This window comes from Vulpes lagopus, chromosome 23 (assembly GCF_018345385.1).
Source record: "Vulpes lagopus strain Blue_001 chromosome 23, ASM1834538v1, whole genome shotgun sequence".
Classification (NCBI taxonomy): Eukaryota; Metazoa; Chordata; class Mammalia; order Carnivora; family Canidae; genus Vulpes; species Vulpes lagopus.
In genome coordinates this window covers 15,355,641-15,374,021 of record NC_054846.1, presented here as the reverse complement: position 1 = coordinate 15,374,021, position 18,381 = coordinate 15,355,641, and the positions used below count along the sequence as shown (strand labels likewise).

Below are 18,381 nucleotides of genomic sequence, written 5' to 3'. Positions count from 1 at the left end.
TCTACTGAAGATAAGTTTTTAAGCTAGAAAGCTTAGGAAGGAGAATTGACACGACTTAATGCCAGAAAAGAGACTACTTTATTCTGAAAACAATGGAATATTTTTATACAGTTTGAGACTAAGAAAAAATATGATGAGAGTGATATATTAAAAACATATAAAAATTCTGGCCAAAAAGTGATAGTGATAAAAAATGAAAATTGAAGAAAGTCAGTCTACTGAGTAGGATACCGTAGTAACAGAAAAATGGGAAGCCTTTAATATCAACATATTGAGATGAGTAAGAATGCAGACCTTAAGATTATTCATATACTAACAATGAATAAACATTTCCTCATTTACTCATTATGTAATTTAATAACCATATAAATTATATGTTAACATCTGTCTTTCCTATCAGATATTCCATAAGGACAAGAATTAGATTTTGTTCACCACAGCATCCAACATAAAGCAGTACCTCAAAAAATGAATGACTATTTTATACAAGAAATTTGCCTCTCCTGTAAGGTCATTAAAAAAAAGACAGTATCTAAGAAGATGAATGGATATTATACAGTACAGTAAATACCATTTTCCAAAAGCAAATACCCTTGATTCATATATATATACTTTCAACTTTGATAACCACAGGTGAAATTACCATGAAGCTGATGAAGCTTAAACTTTATACTCACTCATCCATATAGGTTCTCTGCAAAACCCTAAACTTCATTTTGTAAGTATTGTAAGTATTATGTCGTTTTTTTTTCTTTTTCTTAAAAATTTCCTCCCTCCCTGTAATTGTGTGACATTTCAGATCAAACAATCTTCAAAAAACAAAATAAATCTTCTTAGAACTATCTGTATATTGAAATAGATAAAACACCTTATGGATATACAAAGCAGACAGCTAAAAAAGAGAAGGAAAGTTTAAGATTAAGAAATCTATTATAAATTCTAAAAAGGAAATTAATGAAAATTATTAACAAGGGAAAGGTAAGAAATAGACTGTATTAATACTGGGGAACCTGAGAAAAGGATATAATGAATTTTTATTTTTGTTTTTTTTTTTTAGGATATAATGAATTTTTAAAAATAACACTCTACAACTAAGTATCTATTAAGAGGCTTTTCAACCACATCAAAAGAGATCCAAAGCCTTACAAATATGCTGTTTAGTAAGACAAAAAAACCCGTCTAGTAAAAGGTTTAAAAAGTAACTTGAAACAATCCTTGAAAAGAAATGTCTGAGGGTCACAGAAGAAAAAGAGGTCAAATTTGAACCCAGAGATAAAAAGGTACAACCTCCAGCTGCCTCCTTTGATTACTTCCAAATGGCAATCAGAGTCAGCAGCTGTTTTTCCCTTTAACATCTGAAAAGACCAACTGAAAATAAGATACTATGACTCTAGAAAAGCACAGAAAGTTTGCTTTTTCTTTTTGACAACTAAAGTATGTGTTATTCCAATCTAAACAACGATAAGCACTCCAAGTGGATCAAAAGGGAGGAGAGAGGAAATTGATAGGTATGAAATAATGCAACTTCTAACAAAAATTGCAGATAAGGCAGATACAATTATGCAATTTAATAAAAATTTCTGTTTCAAGTTCTGCTTAACACTACCACTATTGACATTCTTATGACAATTTAATACATTAGGACTTAGCAAAGGTTTTATTTATATACTTTATCACAAATTCACTTACATTCACTTAGAAGTAACTGGTTCATCGTTGCAGTACTAAATAAATTGTGTACAAATATTGTATTTCATAATTTAAAGTCATCTGAATTAAAATGACATAATGAGACCAGTGTATCATGGAAACCTTAAAAATGGATGATATTTCAACTATTCCTGCAGAATTAAACTCATGTTTATGTATACATATATATGTATGCATACTGGTAGTAGAATAGCACTACAGTTGATAGGAAACATTTTTACAGTGGAACTGTCCAACTCTGATTTATAAATTTATAAATCAAAGTCTCTCTCAAATAAAATTTTGATTTAACAGAAAATAAAGGCTATAGTTTTATTTTTTAAAAATACGGACACAGCCTGGAAAGAACATCCAATGGGAAAAAGTCTCTTCAACAAATGGTGTTGAGAAAACTGAACAGCAGCATGCAAAAAAGAATGAAACTGGACCACTTTCTTATATTATACACAAAAATAAACTCAAAATGGATTGAAGACCTAAATGTGACACTCGACATCATAAAAATCCTAGACGAGAGCACAGGCAATAATTTCTCTGACATCAGCTATAACAACATTTTCCTAGATGTATCTCCTGAGTTTAAGGGAAATAAAAGCAAAACTAAACTACTGGGACTACATCAAAATAAAAAGCTTCTGTAAAGCAGAGGAAACAATCAACAAAACAAAAGGCAACCTGATGAATGGGAGAAAATATTTGCAAATGACCTATTCAGTACAAGGTTAGTATCCAAAATATATAAAGAACTTATACAACATCAAAAAAAATCCAAAATTGGGCAGAAGACATAAACAGACATTTCTCCAAAGAAGACATCCAGATGGCCAACAGACACATGAAAAATGCTCAATGTCACTTGTCATCAAGGAAATGAAAATCAAAACTACACTGAGGTATCACCTCACACCTGTCGATATGGCTAAAATCAACACAAGCAGCAAGTGTTGGCAAAGATGTGGAGAAAAAAGGAACCTTCTTGCACTGTTAGTGGGAATACAAACTAATATAGCCATTGTGGAAAACACTATGGAGATTCCTCAAAAAATTAAAAATAGAACACGACAATCTAGTAATCGCACTACTGAGTGTTTATCCAAAAAATACAAAAACACGAATTCAAATATATATATATATATATATATATATATATATATATATATACCCTTATGTTTACAGAAGCATTATTTATAATTGTCAAATTATGGAAGCAACACAAGTGTCCACTGATAAATGAATGAATAAAGAAGATGTGGTGTATCTATATAATGGAATTATTATTCAGTCATAAAAAAGAATGAAATCTTGCCATTTTCAACAACATGGATGGAGCTAGAGAGTATAATGTTAAATGAAATAAATCAGTCAGAGAAAGACAAATACCATATGATTGCACTCATGTGAAATTTAACAAAACAAACAAACAAATGGGGAAGAGAGAAAGAGAGAGAGACAAACCAAGCAACAAAGAACAAACTGATGGTTACCAGAGGGGAGGTGGGTGAGGGGATGAGTGAAACAGGTGGTAGGGATTAAGGAGTACACTTATCATGATGAGCACTGGGTACTGTACAGAACTACTAAGTCACTATATTGTACACCCGACACTAATATAACACTATTTTAACTATACTGGAATTAAAATTTTAAGAAATACACTGCTTACAAAAAAAAGAAAGAAAACATACACTGGCTTGCAAATATACCTAAAAAAGAAAAAAGTAGTATACTTATCAAAAAACACAATCCATTTAAATCTTACATGATAGCATGTGAAAAGATAAAAGAAAGTCCTTGTAATTATCACTTTCCTCAACTACAAAAACTTGGTGAAAACAGTAAAACAAAATCTATCTATCTATTTATCTATCTATCTATATATATATATTACCTTGGCTGGGGTATGAATCCATATAGCTGGGTTAAGAAGAATGTGATCACACAACTGTTTGAGTAGGGGCATCCCATTCTGCAGATTACTCAGATATTTTGAAAATGCAAGACAAAGTTCAAGTACTGCTCTGCTGACATGGGATTTGGAAGACTGCAAAAAAAAAAAAAAAAAAACAGATCAAAGGTCACTACTCAGACCCCCCCCCCCCCCAATGGCATTTGCTTCTTTATTGTAGCTCAGGTCATGATCTCAGGGTTGTCAGATCGAGCCACACGTCCAACTCTGCTGGGTGTAGAGCCTGCTTAAAATTCTCTCTCTCTCTCTCCTTTCTATCCCTCTCCCTCCCTCCCTTCACTGCTCCTCCACCTCCTCTCCCCTCATTAAAAAAAAAAAAAAAAGGTCAGCACCAATACAAGTAATTAAAGGCTGTGAATACTAGAAAAAAGTTGTCCCACAAACTATGATCAAAGTTAAAGACACCATGAGATTCAATGCTACATTTCTCTAAAAAAGCAATGGAGGTAAGGTAAAACAACAAAAGGTTATTTTAATTTTGGTAATTTTATGTAACCAAGGAGACACACTTGCAGAAAGAACTTCTCAACCATTTAAGAGACCAAATCCATGGCCTTCAAATTAAGAACAAAAATGTAAAGCATTTCATACTTTACCTTTTCAAGACTGTATCCTATTACCAAGAAGCCCTTGCAGGCAAGCATCTGCTCCTGCATAGCAATTGAGTTCTTCAACAACTCCATGATAAAAGCCAGCAAAGTTGAACTAGAGTAAGAAAACAGGAAAAAGTCCAAAAAAGATACTCTCTTTTTGGGGGGGAGGGAAAGTGGGGTGGTAGATGTAGACTTTCTTTTATCTTAAAAAAAAAAGTTCTCTATTTCAAGGAATTTGAAGTTCTAATAAAATTGTCTCCAACATTATTTCAGAACTAGAATTTGAATGTAGGATTAGAACTTAATTATTTATTCCATACACTATATCACCAACCTACTAGTAAGTGAATTACTAAGAAACATCAGGAAATATGCATGAACTAGAGAAAAATTAGCAATGTCCAAAAACAATAAAATAGCTAATATAAGCATACTAAGTACTTAAAGAATAGATGTAATTTAGATTAGCAAGTATATTCAATTTTAGAGAGTTAGAGGCCAAAGAGAGGGGAAAGATACATATAACAAACAAAATAAGGTAGAAACACTGAGAATGTGTTAAGGCTCCCAACTGGCCTGGTTTGAATGGAGTTCATGAAAGGGAAAATAAGAAAGTAAAACTGAAGTTTACTGAAGTCCTCAAACACTAATTTAAGAATTTTGTACCTTATTCTGACAGAAAAATTGTAATTCAATAGTCAATTGAGAAGACTTTTAAAACTGAATAGGGGCTATAGTCATGCTCCCATCCAAACTTTTAGATATCCAAAATGGGATGAAGTAAGGTTAGCTATTACCTCCTGCTCAAAGGCTCTGAGATATCTGCGGGAGGAGAGCCTGACTGGAAGCCAACCTCCTCCTCCACGAAAGTGCTTTTAAAATTTCAGCAATTCTAATGCAGATTTTAAAATATTAAAAAAAAAAGAGATAACCAAGAAAAAAACAACTGAGCTCTGTTACAAAGGTTTCAAAACAGGACATATACAAAAAATTTTGAAGTAGGACTATGTCAAGGATAATTTTAATTTTTTAAAAATGTCATCAGTAAGTACTTGATTTAATAGCTCATTCCTTTAAAAAAATAAAAATAAATAAAAATAAATAAAAAAACCTGGGGTGCCTGGCTGGCTTAGCCAGTGGAGCATGTAATCTTGATCTTGGGGTTATGAGTTTGAGCCCCACACTGGGCATAGAGATTAGTTAAAAATAAAAGTACAGTTTAAAAAAGTCATTTTGTTTCCAAAAAATAATTCCAAGAGAATTATTTTATCACTAAATACATATATTGATAGTGGATATTAACTTATGCATAAAGCAGAAATGAGAGAATTCTAAGCAGGAAGAATCTAAGACTCATTTATTCAAATAATACATTAAACATAATTACTAGTCTCACTAGAATATACAGCCATGAATTCATTTAGACACCCCTCCCAATGTTTTATACTGTGTCCTCTTATGTTTCTACCTTTTCAGACTCCAGACTATAACAAAGGAGACCAATGTGTCCAATGTACAACCTAATTTAAATACCAAAGCACCTTTAATATGATGTCATCAAAAAATGTCATCAAAAATTTTAGTTTTTAGTTATATGCAATAATTAAAAATGAAAAGCTAAATCCCCATAAATCATTGCCACATAATAATCTAAACTCATCTTTTTAAATTAGAATGATAGACAAAAATGTATTCATTTTTGCTAACTCATTATCATTATTTCCAAATTTATTCAAAAACAAGTTTATTATTATTATTACAGCCTCCATACTTCCTATGGATAAAGAATTTAGATTACTACTACTATTATTTGGAAGGAATAGGAACTTGTAGTAACACTTATAGTTTACAAATTTCTTTAAATTATATTCTCTCTTTTAACTCTATAATAAATTTAAAATATTGTGCACCTCAACAGTAATGAAAGTAATTCTAACATCAAATTACAGAAAAAATAAAGGTACTCACCATATAGTCAAGTCAACCTCATCAGATAAATATTGCCTATAATCCAACTGTGCAAAGAGTGGAAATAGCACTTGTACTCCTCCAATTGAATGCATAGCACTTTGAATGGAATGTGTTAAAACTGCCTTCACATCCTTACAAAATAGAAGACACAGTAAAGATTCTAATGTTTTCCAAAATAGTTAAAATTAAATATAATAAGAACAATATATTGTTACATTACATATATTTAATAGAAGTTACCTAATATACCTCATTAACAAAAAATTCACCAATGAAAAATATTCTTAAAATATTGTAGCTTAAAAAAAAAGATTATAGCCAGTACCTGGAGCATAAGTGCATGTGGTGAATGAACAAAAATTGAAGGATTGTCCTTAGGGGATGATTCAAGGCAGAGCTGGGCGTCTGTAGCACGTGGATTATATGTGAATGCAATGGCACTAGAGAGTTTGCCATCATATAATAAAAGTTTATGATGCTCAGCAAGAAACAGATCACTTTCTGCTTTGAATTTAAATGTACCCTACAAATAAAAAGTAGAACATTTAAGATAGTATAACACAAAAAGAAATCTAGCCTCACTTCACCACAGATTTTAAAATTTAAAGAATGTATCCTTCATCATTTTCCTAACAATATCAAATAAGAAAAGCCCAGTTTAGTAACTTCTAAAGTGGACTGCATTCACTTTAAAAATATAATGGAAAATCAACTCGGTATTAAAACCTTACATTAAAAAAATGTAAAATCTAGCGTCCTTCAGCAGGTATCTTATTTTTTATTGTATTTTTGTCTTTCTGGATTTTTTAAATTGTGCTTAACATGTTACATAAAATGTACCATCTTAAACATTTACAAGTTTACAGTACAGTAGTATTAACTATATGCATATTCTTGTACAACACATCTCTAGAACTCGAACATCATGCAAAACTGAAATTCAATTATTTATCGAACAACAGCTCATTTCTACCTTTCCCCATCCCCTGGCAACTACCATTCTACTTTCTGATTCAATTACTGTGACTATTTTTTTTTTTTTTTTTACAATTCATATAACTGGTATCCTAGCACACTTTTTATTTGCTTATTTCATGTAGCAAACGTCCTCAAGATTCACCATGCTGCAGTATATGTCAGAATTTCCTTCTTTTTAATGCTGAATAGTATTCCATTGAACATATATACCACGCTTTATCTATTCATTTGTCCATGGGCATTTAGGCTATCTTGGATATCATGAATAATGCTATAATACACTTAAGTATGAAAATATCTCAGATCCTGTTTTTAATTATTTTGCATATACACATAGAAGTGACAATGCTCAATTACATGGTAATTCTATTTTTGATCTCTTGAAGAACTCCCAATACTGCTTTCCACAGAGCCTGTACCATTTTATGTTCCAACTGAACAGTGCCTTAGGTACGGATTTCTCCATACCCTAGCCAATACTTATTTTGTTCCTTAACAAAAGCCATTCTAAGGGAGTGTGAGGTGGTATCTACCATGGTTCTGACTTGCATTTCTCTGATGATTAGTGATGCTGAGCATCTTTCCTTGTTTGTTCACAATCTGAGCATCTTCCTTGGAGGAAGTCTACTCCAGTCCTTTGCCCACTTAAAAAGTGGGTTATTTGGGTATTTTTTGTTGTAGAATTATAGGAGTTACATTATGTATTCAAGATATTAACCCTTTAGCAAAGACATGGTTTGTAGTATTTTCTCCCATTCCATAGCTTGCCCTCATACACAAAAGCTTTGATGTGTAAAAGATTTTAAGTTGGAAAACACATTTGTTTTTGCCTTTGTTGCCTACTTTTTATTTTGGTATATCTAAAACACCACTGCCAAACTCAATGTCATGAAATGTTTCCCCTGTTTTCAGGTAGGAGTTTTATGATTTAGATCTTCAATCCATTCTGAGTTAATTTTGATATATATTGTAGGATAAGGATTCAATTTCTTTATTGTCCATGTGGATATCCACTTTTCATAAAACCATGTGTTATAGAGACTATCCTCTCTCCATCGTGTGATCTTTGCATCTTTGTAGAATATGACTTGAGCACACATGCAAATATTTATTTCTGGACTCTCAATTGTGTTCCATTGGTCTCAATTAATTCCGTTACATGTTTACCTTTACACAAGTACCATAATGCTTTATTATACCTTTTAATATATACTGAAAACCAGAAATGTGAGAGCTCTAATCATGTTCTTCTTTTTTAATGTTGTTTTAGCCATCTGGAGACCCTTGAGATTCCATATGAACTCTGAGATGGTTTTATCCATTTCTGTAAAAATAAATGTCATGGAGATTTTGATAGGAATTTTACTGAATCTGTTGGTCACGTTGAGTAGTATGACTTTTTTAAACAATTCTTTCAATCCATGAACAAAGGATATCTTTCCATTTGTGTCTTTAATGTCTTTCAGCAAGGTTTCGTATTTTTCACCTTCCTTAGGTGAGTTTGTTCCTAAGCATTTCTTTTTATGCTATCGTAAATGAGATTGCTTTATTTTCTTTTTCAAGTTGTTCACTGTTGGTGTATACAGATGTAGAGGAGTTTTGCTGTTGAGCTGTATGCATCCTGCAAACGCACTGATTTTATCAATTCTAACAAGTTTCTGTGAAATATTTAGGGTTTTCTATATTTTAAAATCACATTACCTACAAAGAGAACATTTTACTTCATGCCTTCCAACTGGGATGCCGTTTCTTTCTTCTTCTTGACTAACTGCTCTGGCTAAAGTAGCTGGTACTAAGACCTGCAGAAATGTTGAGAATAAGAATTCTTGCCTTGTTCCTGATCTTAAAGGAAAAGCTTTCAGTCTTTCACTGCAGCATCCGATGTCGACTATGGGCTTTTCATATATAGCCTTATTATTTTTAAGTAGTTTCTTCTACTGGTAATGTGTTGAGTGTTTACGAAAGAATGTTGAATTTTGTCCAATAGTTTTTCTGCATCGAGATGATCATGTGGTTTCTCTCCTTTACTTTGTTAACATGTGTATTACAATGACTGACTTTTATATGTTGAGCCATCCCTCCATTCCAGGAATAAATCCCCATTGGTCATAGAGTATGATCCTTTTGGGGTGCTCTTGAATTTAATTTGTTAGTATTGTGTTGAGGATTTTTGCATTGATATTAATCAGGGATACTGATCTGTAATTTTCTTTACCTGCACTGCCTTTGACTGTGATATCAAGGTAATGCTTGCCTCGTAAAATGGGCTTGGAAGCATTCTCTCTCTTCACTTTTTGAAAGTACTGACTGGTGTTAATTCTTCTTTAACATTTGAATTCTCCAGGAAATCCGTATGTAGTACTCATTCAGAAGTTTTTGATTACTGATTTAGTTTCCTAAGTAGCGGGGCACCTGGGTAGCTCAGTGGTTGAATGTCGGCCTTTGGCTCAAGCCGTGATCCCAGGGTCCTGGGATGGGGTCCCCGCGTGGAGCCTGCTTCTCCCTCTGCCTATGTCTCTGCCTCTCTCTGTGTCTCTCATGAATAAATAAAAATAAAATCTTAAAAAAAAATCATTCATTGTAGTCTCCTGATTCTTTTTATATTCAGGGCATTAGTAGTAACACCTCCTCTTTCATTTCTTTTAGTTATGAGTCTTCCCTTTTTATTAACTAGCTAAAAATTTGTCAGTTTTGTAGATTTTTTAAGATTCATTTATTTATGATATATATATGTATGTATATATATATACATACATATATATATACATACATATATATATATATATATATATATATATAGAGAGAGAGAGAGAGAGAGAGAGAGAGAGAGAGAGGCAGAGACACAGGCAGAGGGAGAAGCAGGCTCCATGCCTGGAGCCTGATGCGGGACTCGATCTCGGGACTCCAGGATCATGCCCAGGGTCAAAGGCAGGCGCCAAACCACTGAGCCACCCAGGGATCCCAGTTTTGTAGATCTTTTAAAAAAAATTCTTAGCTCTGTTAATTTTTGTTGTTGTTCTAGTCTCTATTTCATTTATTTCTGCTCTAAATCTTTAATATCTTTAATACTTCCTTTCCTCTGATAACGTTGGGTTTAGTTTGCTCTTCTTTTTCTAGTTACTCAAAAGGCAAAAATTACATTATTTTTAAGTAGGTGTTTGTCACTATAATCATTCTTCTTACTATTGCTTTCACTAAATCCCATAAACTTTGGTATGTTGTTTTTGTCTTCACTTGGCTCAAGAAAGTTCTTGATATCTTAGTCCCATTGGTTGTATAAGGGTATGTTGTTTCATTTTCACAAATTTGTGTATTTTCCAGATTTCTTCTGCTGATCTCATTCTAATGTGGTAAGAAAAGATACTTGGTATGATTTCAGGAGTCTTAAATGTGTTAATTTTGTGGCCTAACATATCTATCCTGAAGAATGCTCTATATGAGCTTGGTAAGAATGTGTACTCTATTCTTCTTTGGTGAGGTGTTCTGTATATATCTATTAGGTTCAACTAGTCTACATAGTTGTCCATGGTCTCTATGTCCTTAGTGTTCTTCTCTCCGGTTGTTATATCGATTATAGAAACGGTTTTGAAATATCCTACCATTATTGTGTTACTATATACTTTTCAATTCTGTCAATGTTTTCTTCATGTATATTTTTAATTTTTTGAGGAATTCATTTTTTTGTTTTTATTGAAGTTTAATTTGCCAAATTAGGTTATGTATATTTAATTGTTAGATCTTCCCTGTGAATTGATACTTTTATCATTACAATTTCCTTCTTTGACTCTTGCAATAGTTTTGACTTAAAGTCTACTTTTTCTGATATAAAAATGGCCACCCTTGCTCCCTTTTGGTTACCATTTGCATGAACATCTTTTTCCATCCTTTCATATTCAGCCTATGTATGTCCCTTGATCTACAGTGCCTCTCTTGTAGACAAAATACAGCTGGATGTTTTTTTAAATCCATTTAGCCAATCTATTTAAGCGGGAAGTTTAATCCTTTTACATTCAAAGTAGTTATAGGGATAGACTTACTATTGCTATTTTGTTCACTGTAATTTGTTAACTGACTTCTTTTATGTGCCAATGATTTTTGGTACTTCTATTCCTTTCTCCTTTTGTCTTGTGTAAAGTTCTATAGATTTTTTTTTTTGTAGTATCCATGGGAATTACATAAAACATCTTAGTTATAATACTCTATTTTAAGCCAATAACAATTTAAGTTCAATTACATACAAAACCTTTACTCATTTACATCTCCATCACCGCTTTATGTTGCTTATATCAAAAATTACATATTTTTATATTGCATACATAGGTTTAGATATTTTATGCTTTTATCTTTTAAATCCTATACCAGAATTAAAAGTGACTTATGCACTAACAGGATTACAATATTACCGGATTCTATATTTGCCTATCTATCTACCTTTACCAGTGAGCTCGTATTTTATCTTTTTAACCATACTTCTAAATAATCACAGACAAGGATTTTTTCTTTGATTAAAACAGCAACCAATTAAAGCTAAATAGAATGTCTTTTCCAACAAAGACCTGTTGGATTCAACTCGTGAATTCTGCTTCAATGATGTTATAAAAATAAAATATAGGGCAGCCCAAGTGGCTCAGCGGTTTAGTGCCGCCTTCAGCCCAGGGTGTGATCCCTGGAGACCCAGGATCAAGTCCCATGTCAGGCTCCTTGCATGGAGCCTGCTTCTCCCTCTGCCTGTGTCTCTGACTCTCTCTCTCTCTCTGTGTCTGTCACGAATAAATAAAATCTTTTAAAAATAAAAAAATAAAAATAAAATATAAAATAGGGTAAGACTGCCTTTACCTTTCTGGCTTCTATATGAAACATTTAAAAAGCTTTAATTAAATATATCATTTTTCTAAAATTCCTGCCTCCTAAATATAAGCTGTTAATTTCAAAGCACTGATATTTTTTAGCTTAATGAAAGCTAATTATAATGAGAATGTTAATATAACTGTAATAAATGCTTTTAAACAAGTTAATAAATTATTTTAAGAGGAAATGTCATTTGGGCAACCTACAAAAGCTAACCTATTTACCAACTTACAATATATAGCTGTATGATCTGGGAGATTATATAACCCATTTCCAAAGGCAGGAAGTGAGAAACTATGAAGAAATTAACTAACTTATTTGAATCCAAAAAGTTAATTTGCGGAAGAGTAAGGATTTTTCAATAAAGAGAATAATTTAGTCTCTGCTACTATTCAAAGTACAGTACTGCAATATCAGCAGGTACATTTTTTAAAAAGAAGAAACATTTTTTCTATTTTGAATGGAATTTAGGAATAAATCACTCCCACTAACAAATCTTAACTAAACTAAATCTAAACAAAAACTAAAATTTTGACACATTTCAGGCTTTACTGAAATAATATTCTTGTATAAGTACTATTTGATACAATTAATTAAAATAAAAACAATACCCTAAGTACTTAAAGCAATATGGTGTTTCATCAAACACTAAGAATATATAAAAGCATTTAACCCTTCATTTCTTTTGAAATATGTATTTTTTTAATCCTTAAAGTACTTAATTGTACTGTTTAAAAGTTCATTCAGATTGCTGGTTTTTCATATCCCTGCTTTCTTCACTTTGAGGAATTCTCTAAAACATGGATTACACAACAGATTTTAACAGCAATACATAAAGCAAGAAGTGATTCTATGATCATCAATTTCTCAGCTCACATGATTTTTTAAGGTTTTATTTATTTATCTGAGAGAGAGTGTGCACACTCTCAAGGGGCGGGGGGCGGTGGTGGTGAGGGGGATAGGTTGAGAGGGAGAAGGGAGAGGGAGACTTTCCACTGAGTAGAGCAGGAAGCCTGATGAGGCAGGGCTCAATCCCTGGACCCTGGGATCATGACCTGAGCTGAAAGCAGATGCTTAACCAGAGCCCCCCAGGCGCCTCTCACCTCTCGTGATTTTTAGTGCAGTTTTATCACTATTTGACCATACAAATGAAAAGACTAGACATTCACAGATCAGAGAGGACTATAAGATTTTTGACTAGTACTAATATTAGCAGTAATTTGTACACATTGACCAATAAAGTGCCTTCTGGACCTCAGTATATTTCGTAGATAAGATAATAAACTATGACCAAGTGTGATTATCCCAGGAACACAAGATTGACTTACCAACATTTGAAAAATCAATTTAAAGGCCAAAAATCATGATCATCCCAAAAGAAGCACAAAGAACAAATGACAAAATCCAACACCTCTCCATGACGAAAACAGTCAACAAAACCAGGAATAAAAGTAAACTTCCTCAAATTAACAAAGAACATCTATGAAACGCTAATAACAACCACATTGATGATAAAAATTGGAATGCTTTTTCTCCTAAGATCAGTAAAAATACAGGGATGTCTGCTTTCAACATTTTTTCCAGTTTTTTTTTCTTTTTGATTGTGGCAAGAATACTTAACAGGAGAGCGATCCTGTTAACAGATATTAAGTATAATAAACAGTATTGTTATCTTTAGGCACAATGTTGTAGAGAAGATCTTTAGAACTATTCATCTTGTATAAATGTAATTTTATTTATTTTAAGATTTTATTTATTTATCCATGAGAGACACAGAGAAAGAGGCAGAGACACAGGCAGAGGGAGAAGCAAGCTCTATGCAGGGAGCCTGACATGGGACTCAATCCCGGGTCTCCAGGATCACGCCCTGGGCGGAAGGCGGCACTAAACCACTGAGCCACCCGGGCTGCCCTTGCATAAGTGTAATTTTAGACCCATTGATTGGCAACTCCCCCTTGCTCTCTCCCCTCAGCCCCTGGCAGCCACCATTCTGTTTGCTGTTTCTATGGGTTTGCTATTTTAGATCTCTTACATGAGTGGAAACATGTAGTATTTTTTTTTTCTGTGACTGGTATATTTCACACAGCCTAATGTCCTCAAAACACTCTATAGTACAGTTTCTAGCCAGAGCTGTTAGGCAAAGAAAAGAAATAAAAGGCATCTGGACTGTAAAAATGAATTAAAACTATCACAATTTGTAAATGATACAATCTTATATAGAAAAAAATCCCAAACTCCACCACATGCACACAAATATATAGAGACAAGCAATTAATAACCTGAAAATGAAACTAAGAAACTAATAGTACATAAAAGAAGAAAATATTTAGAAATGGACTTAACAAAAGATATGTAAGACTTGTTGACTGAAATCTATAAAAGAAATTAAAGCAGACCTAAATAAATGTAAAGATAACCCATGCTCATGGACTGGAAGACTTAATATTGTTTATTTTTGCTTTTATTTGTTTTGAGGCTTATTTTTTATTATTTGCTTAATATTCTTAAGATGACAAAAAAAAAAACTCGCCAAATTTATATACGGATTCAATGCAATAGCTATCAAATTCCTACCTTCTTATTTTACAAAAGTTGACAAGCATATTTTAAATTCATATAAAAACACAAGATACCAGGAACGGCCAAAACAACCTTGAAAAAAAACAAAGTTGGAGGACTCACATTTCCTCCCTAAGAAAAATGGATTACAAAACTGCAGTATTCAAGACTGTGTGCTACTGGCATAAGGATACAGTATAACTGAATAGAACTAAAAGTCTAGAAATAATATTTACATTTATGGTCAATTGATTTCTGATCAAAGTATCAAGAAATTCAAGAGGGAAAGAATATTCTTTTCAACAAATGATGGTGAGAAATCTGGAAATACAGATGCTAAAAAATGAAGTTGCACCAAATATAAAAATTAACTCAAAATTGATCAAAGACTTAAATCTAAGAACTAAAACTATAACACATTTATAAGAAAACAAAAGGGTAAATCTTCATGAAATTGATTATGAAATATCTTCTGAGGTATAAAGCACAAATAATAGAAAACAGAGACAAAAGGGATTTCATTAAACTTGAATTTTTTCTTCAAAGGAAAGCATCAAGAAAGTGGCTTGTCACTTTGCAAAAATATTTGGAAATCACATATCTGACTATGAACCTGAATTTAGAATATAATTTTAAAACTCTTAAAGCTGGGATCCCCAGGTGGCTCAGTGGTTTAGCGCCTGCCTTCAGCGTGATCCTGGAGACCCAGGATCGAGTCCCACATCAGGCTCCCTGCATGAGCCTGCTTCTCTCACTGCCTGTCTCTCTCTCTCTCTCTCCTCTCTCTCTGTGTGTCTCTCATGAATAAATAAATAAAATCTTTAAAAATAAAAAAATAAAATAAAACTCTTAAAGCTGAGGCTGAGGGGAGGAAGAAGAATGGAAAGTTGTTGTTCAATGGGTATACAGGTTGTTCTGCAGGATGAAAAGAGGTCTGCAGACAGATTACACAACAACATGAACATACCTAATACTACTGCACTGTACACTTAAAAATGACTAAGTGGTAAATTTTATGTGTATTTCACTGCAATTAAATTTTTTTAAAGATTTTATTTATTTATTTATTTATTTATTCATGAGAGACAAACAGAGAGAGGCAGAGACACAGGCAGAGGGAGAAGCAGGCTCCATGCAGGAGCCTGACATGGGACTCGATCCCGGGTCTCCAGGATCAGGCCCTGGGCTGAAGGCGGCGCTAAACCGCTGAGCCACCTGGGCTGCCCGCAATTAAGTATTTTAATGACTCTTAAGACTCAACAAAAAGATAGCCCACTCTTTAAAAGAGCAAAGTACATGAATAAACATTTCTCCAAAAAAGAAAACATCAAAACACATGAAAAGAGGCTCAACATCATGTTACAGGGGAAATGCAAATCAAAGGACAATAAAACACCATTTCACACCCACAATAATGGCTATAGTCAAAAAGTACAATAATACATGATGGAAAAGATAGGGAGAAATCAGAATCCTGATATAATGCTATGCAAGTGTACAATGATACAGTCACTTTGAAACAATCTGGAAGCTTCTCAAATGGTTAGATACCATATTACCCATATCCACTCTGGATATGAACCCAAAAAAATGAAAATATATGTTCACATGAAAACTTCTACATGAGGGTTCATAATAACATTATTCATAATAGCCAGAAGTGGAAACAGCCCAATGATCATTAATGAATGAATAAAAATGTATATATCCATACAATAAAATATTTAGTAATAAAAAGTAATGCATTATGGATGCATACTACACCATGGATGGACCTTACAAACATTATGCTAAGTGAAAAAAAAGTCAATCACAAAAGATCACATACTGTATGATTTCATTTATATGAACTGTCCCCCAAACAGACAAATCCACAGAGACAGTAAATTACAGGTTGCTAGGGACTGGGAAGGACAGAAAATGAGAAGTGACTCCTGCTGAGTATATAATTTCTTTTTGGGACAAATAAAATTTAACAGAGTGGTAATAGTGGCACAATTTTGTTAATATACCTAAAATCACTGAATTGTACATATTAAATGGATGAATGGTATACTATGAATTATATCTCAGTAAAGCTTCTATTTGAAAAATCATTCAGAGTAAAGGCTATTTACTGACGAAGCTTTAAAACAAACTTCAAAGAAAAAAACTTAGATGAAAGGAACTATTAACTACCAGAACAAAGCACAATGCTCTTTAAGGAAAATCAACAAAATCATACACCTAGATGGTAAAAAGCATAAGGTCGACTATCCAATTATTAAAATGATTAAACCAAGAAGCATGAAAGAACCAGGAAAAATCAATGCATAAAAATAGACTCAGAAATATAAATGATAAAAGCAGAAGAAAAAGATATTAAGCAGCCATTATAATGATAGTCAAGTATATTTTTATTTTTTTAAGCCTTTTGATTTTTTTATTACTCAAAAAGTTTCATTTTTTTATTTAGCTTTCTGACTCTGTGCTTGTACCTTCAATACTTTAACAACAATTCTCTACTCTTCAATAAGGAAAGCACACTTTATCCTATCACAAACATACGTAGTACACATGGAACCACCACAGGCCCTCCTGATATGCTTTTTCATACTAGACAACCTCATAAAAATTTTAGGTCTCCCAGCACAAACTCCTCAAAGTCAGCCTTGGCATACACCACATGAGGATTTTGGTGCTTTCCCAACCTTCTTGGTATAAAGGTAAATAACTCTACTTCCAGGGATTCAGGACACCCTAGTTTTGTTAGAGGCTGTATTGTAGGACAGCCTACAATGATATGTCAAATGCTGGACCATTCTGAATGCCTAGAAACACCATGCCTAGAAGAGGAAAAAGGATGTTCAAGTATATTTTTAAAAGACAAACACTGTAGGGAAAGATACATGATAATGAAAAGATCAAAACTTATAGAGAGAAAATACAGAAATTATGTGAAATCAAATATTCACCTGGTAGAATTAATGGCTGATCAGATTTGATAGCAAAGGATTAGTGGACATAATAATACTGCAATGAAAACAATCCAAAATAAAACATCTTTTATAAATTAGGCAACAATATAGTCACAATGACCTGTTTGCTCATATCTGAGTCTAAAATAAATGTAATATGAATCACAGAAAGAGAAAAAAATAAAAAATATATTTGAAAATATAATGACCAAAACCTTTTCAAATATGACCAAAAATCTAAACCCAGAGATCCAGTAAGTCAAGCATTCTGAAGCAGGCTTAGTACACACATATACAAAAATACCAACATTCACCATATTCAATTCCTGAAAACCAGTGATAAAAAGAAAATCTTAAAACCAACAAAATAGATATATTACATACAGAGGAAGTAGTAAAATACACTTTTTATCAGAAACCATGCAAATGAGTTAATAAGAGAACTGTGAAAAACAAAAAAAAAGAAAACTATCACCTTAGAATCACCTATAATTACTGAAACTATTTTTCAAAAATGAAAGCCAAACTAACACTTCCTCAAAAAAAAAAAGCTGAAAAAAGTCATTAACAGTAAATTTTCATTACAAGAAATATTATTCAAATGGAAAAAAAATGATATAAGATACAAACATGAATCTACACAAAGTGATGTGCTCTAGGAATGGTAATAAAGAGGTAAATACAAGAAACATGATCTTGATCATTCCTATTGTTTTTAAAATATAAAATGAAATAACTAAAAAAAATGTACATGAACTATATAGTACATGAAGAAATAAAACTTAAATTAACAAAATAA

The 18,381-nt window shown here is 32.6% G+C and overlaps 1 protein-coding gene and 1 pseudogene across 1 annotated transcript in view; both read right to left on the bottom strand.

The window, feature by feature from the left end:
• LRBA (LPS responsive beige-like anchor protein) overlaps positions 1–18,381 on the bottom strand; it is a 730,439-nt gene that overhangs the window by 602,017 nt on the left and 110,041 nt on the right. The window contains 4 exon segments of the mRNA XM_041738215.1: positions 3,599–3,751; positions 4,273–4,381; positions 6,238–6,371; positions 6,566–6,763. Coding sequence (XP_041594149.1) covers positions 3,599–3,751; positions 4,273–4,381; positions 6,238–6,371; positions 6,566–6,763 — 594 coding nt within the window.
• LOC121481143 lies at positions 16,431–17,426 on the bottom strand (annotated as a pseudogene).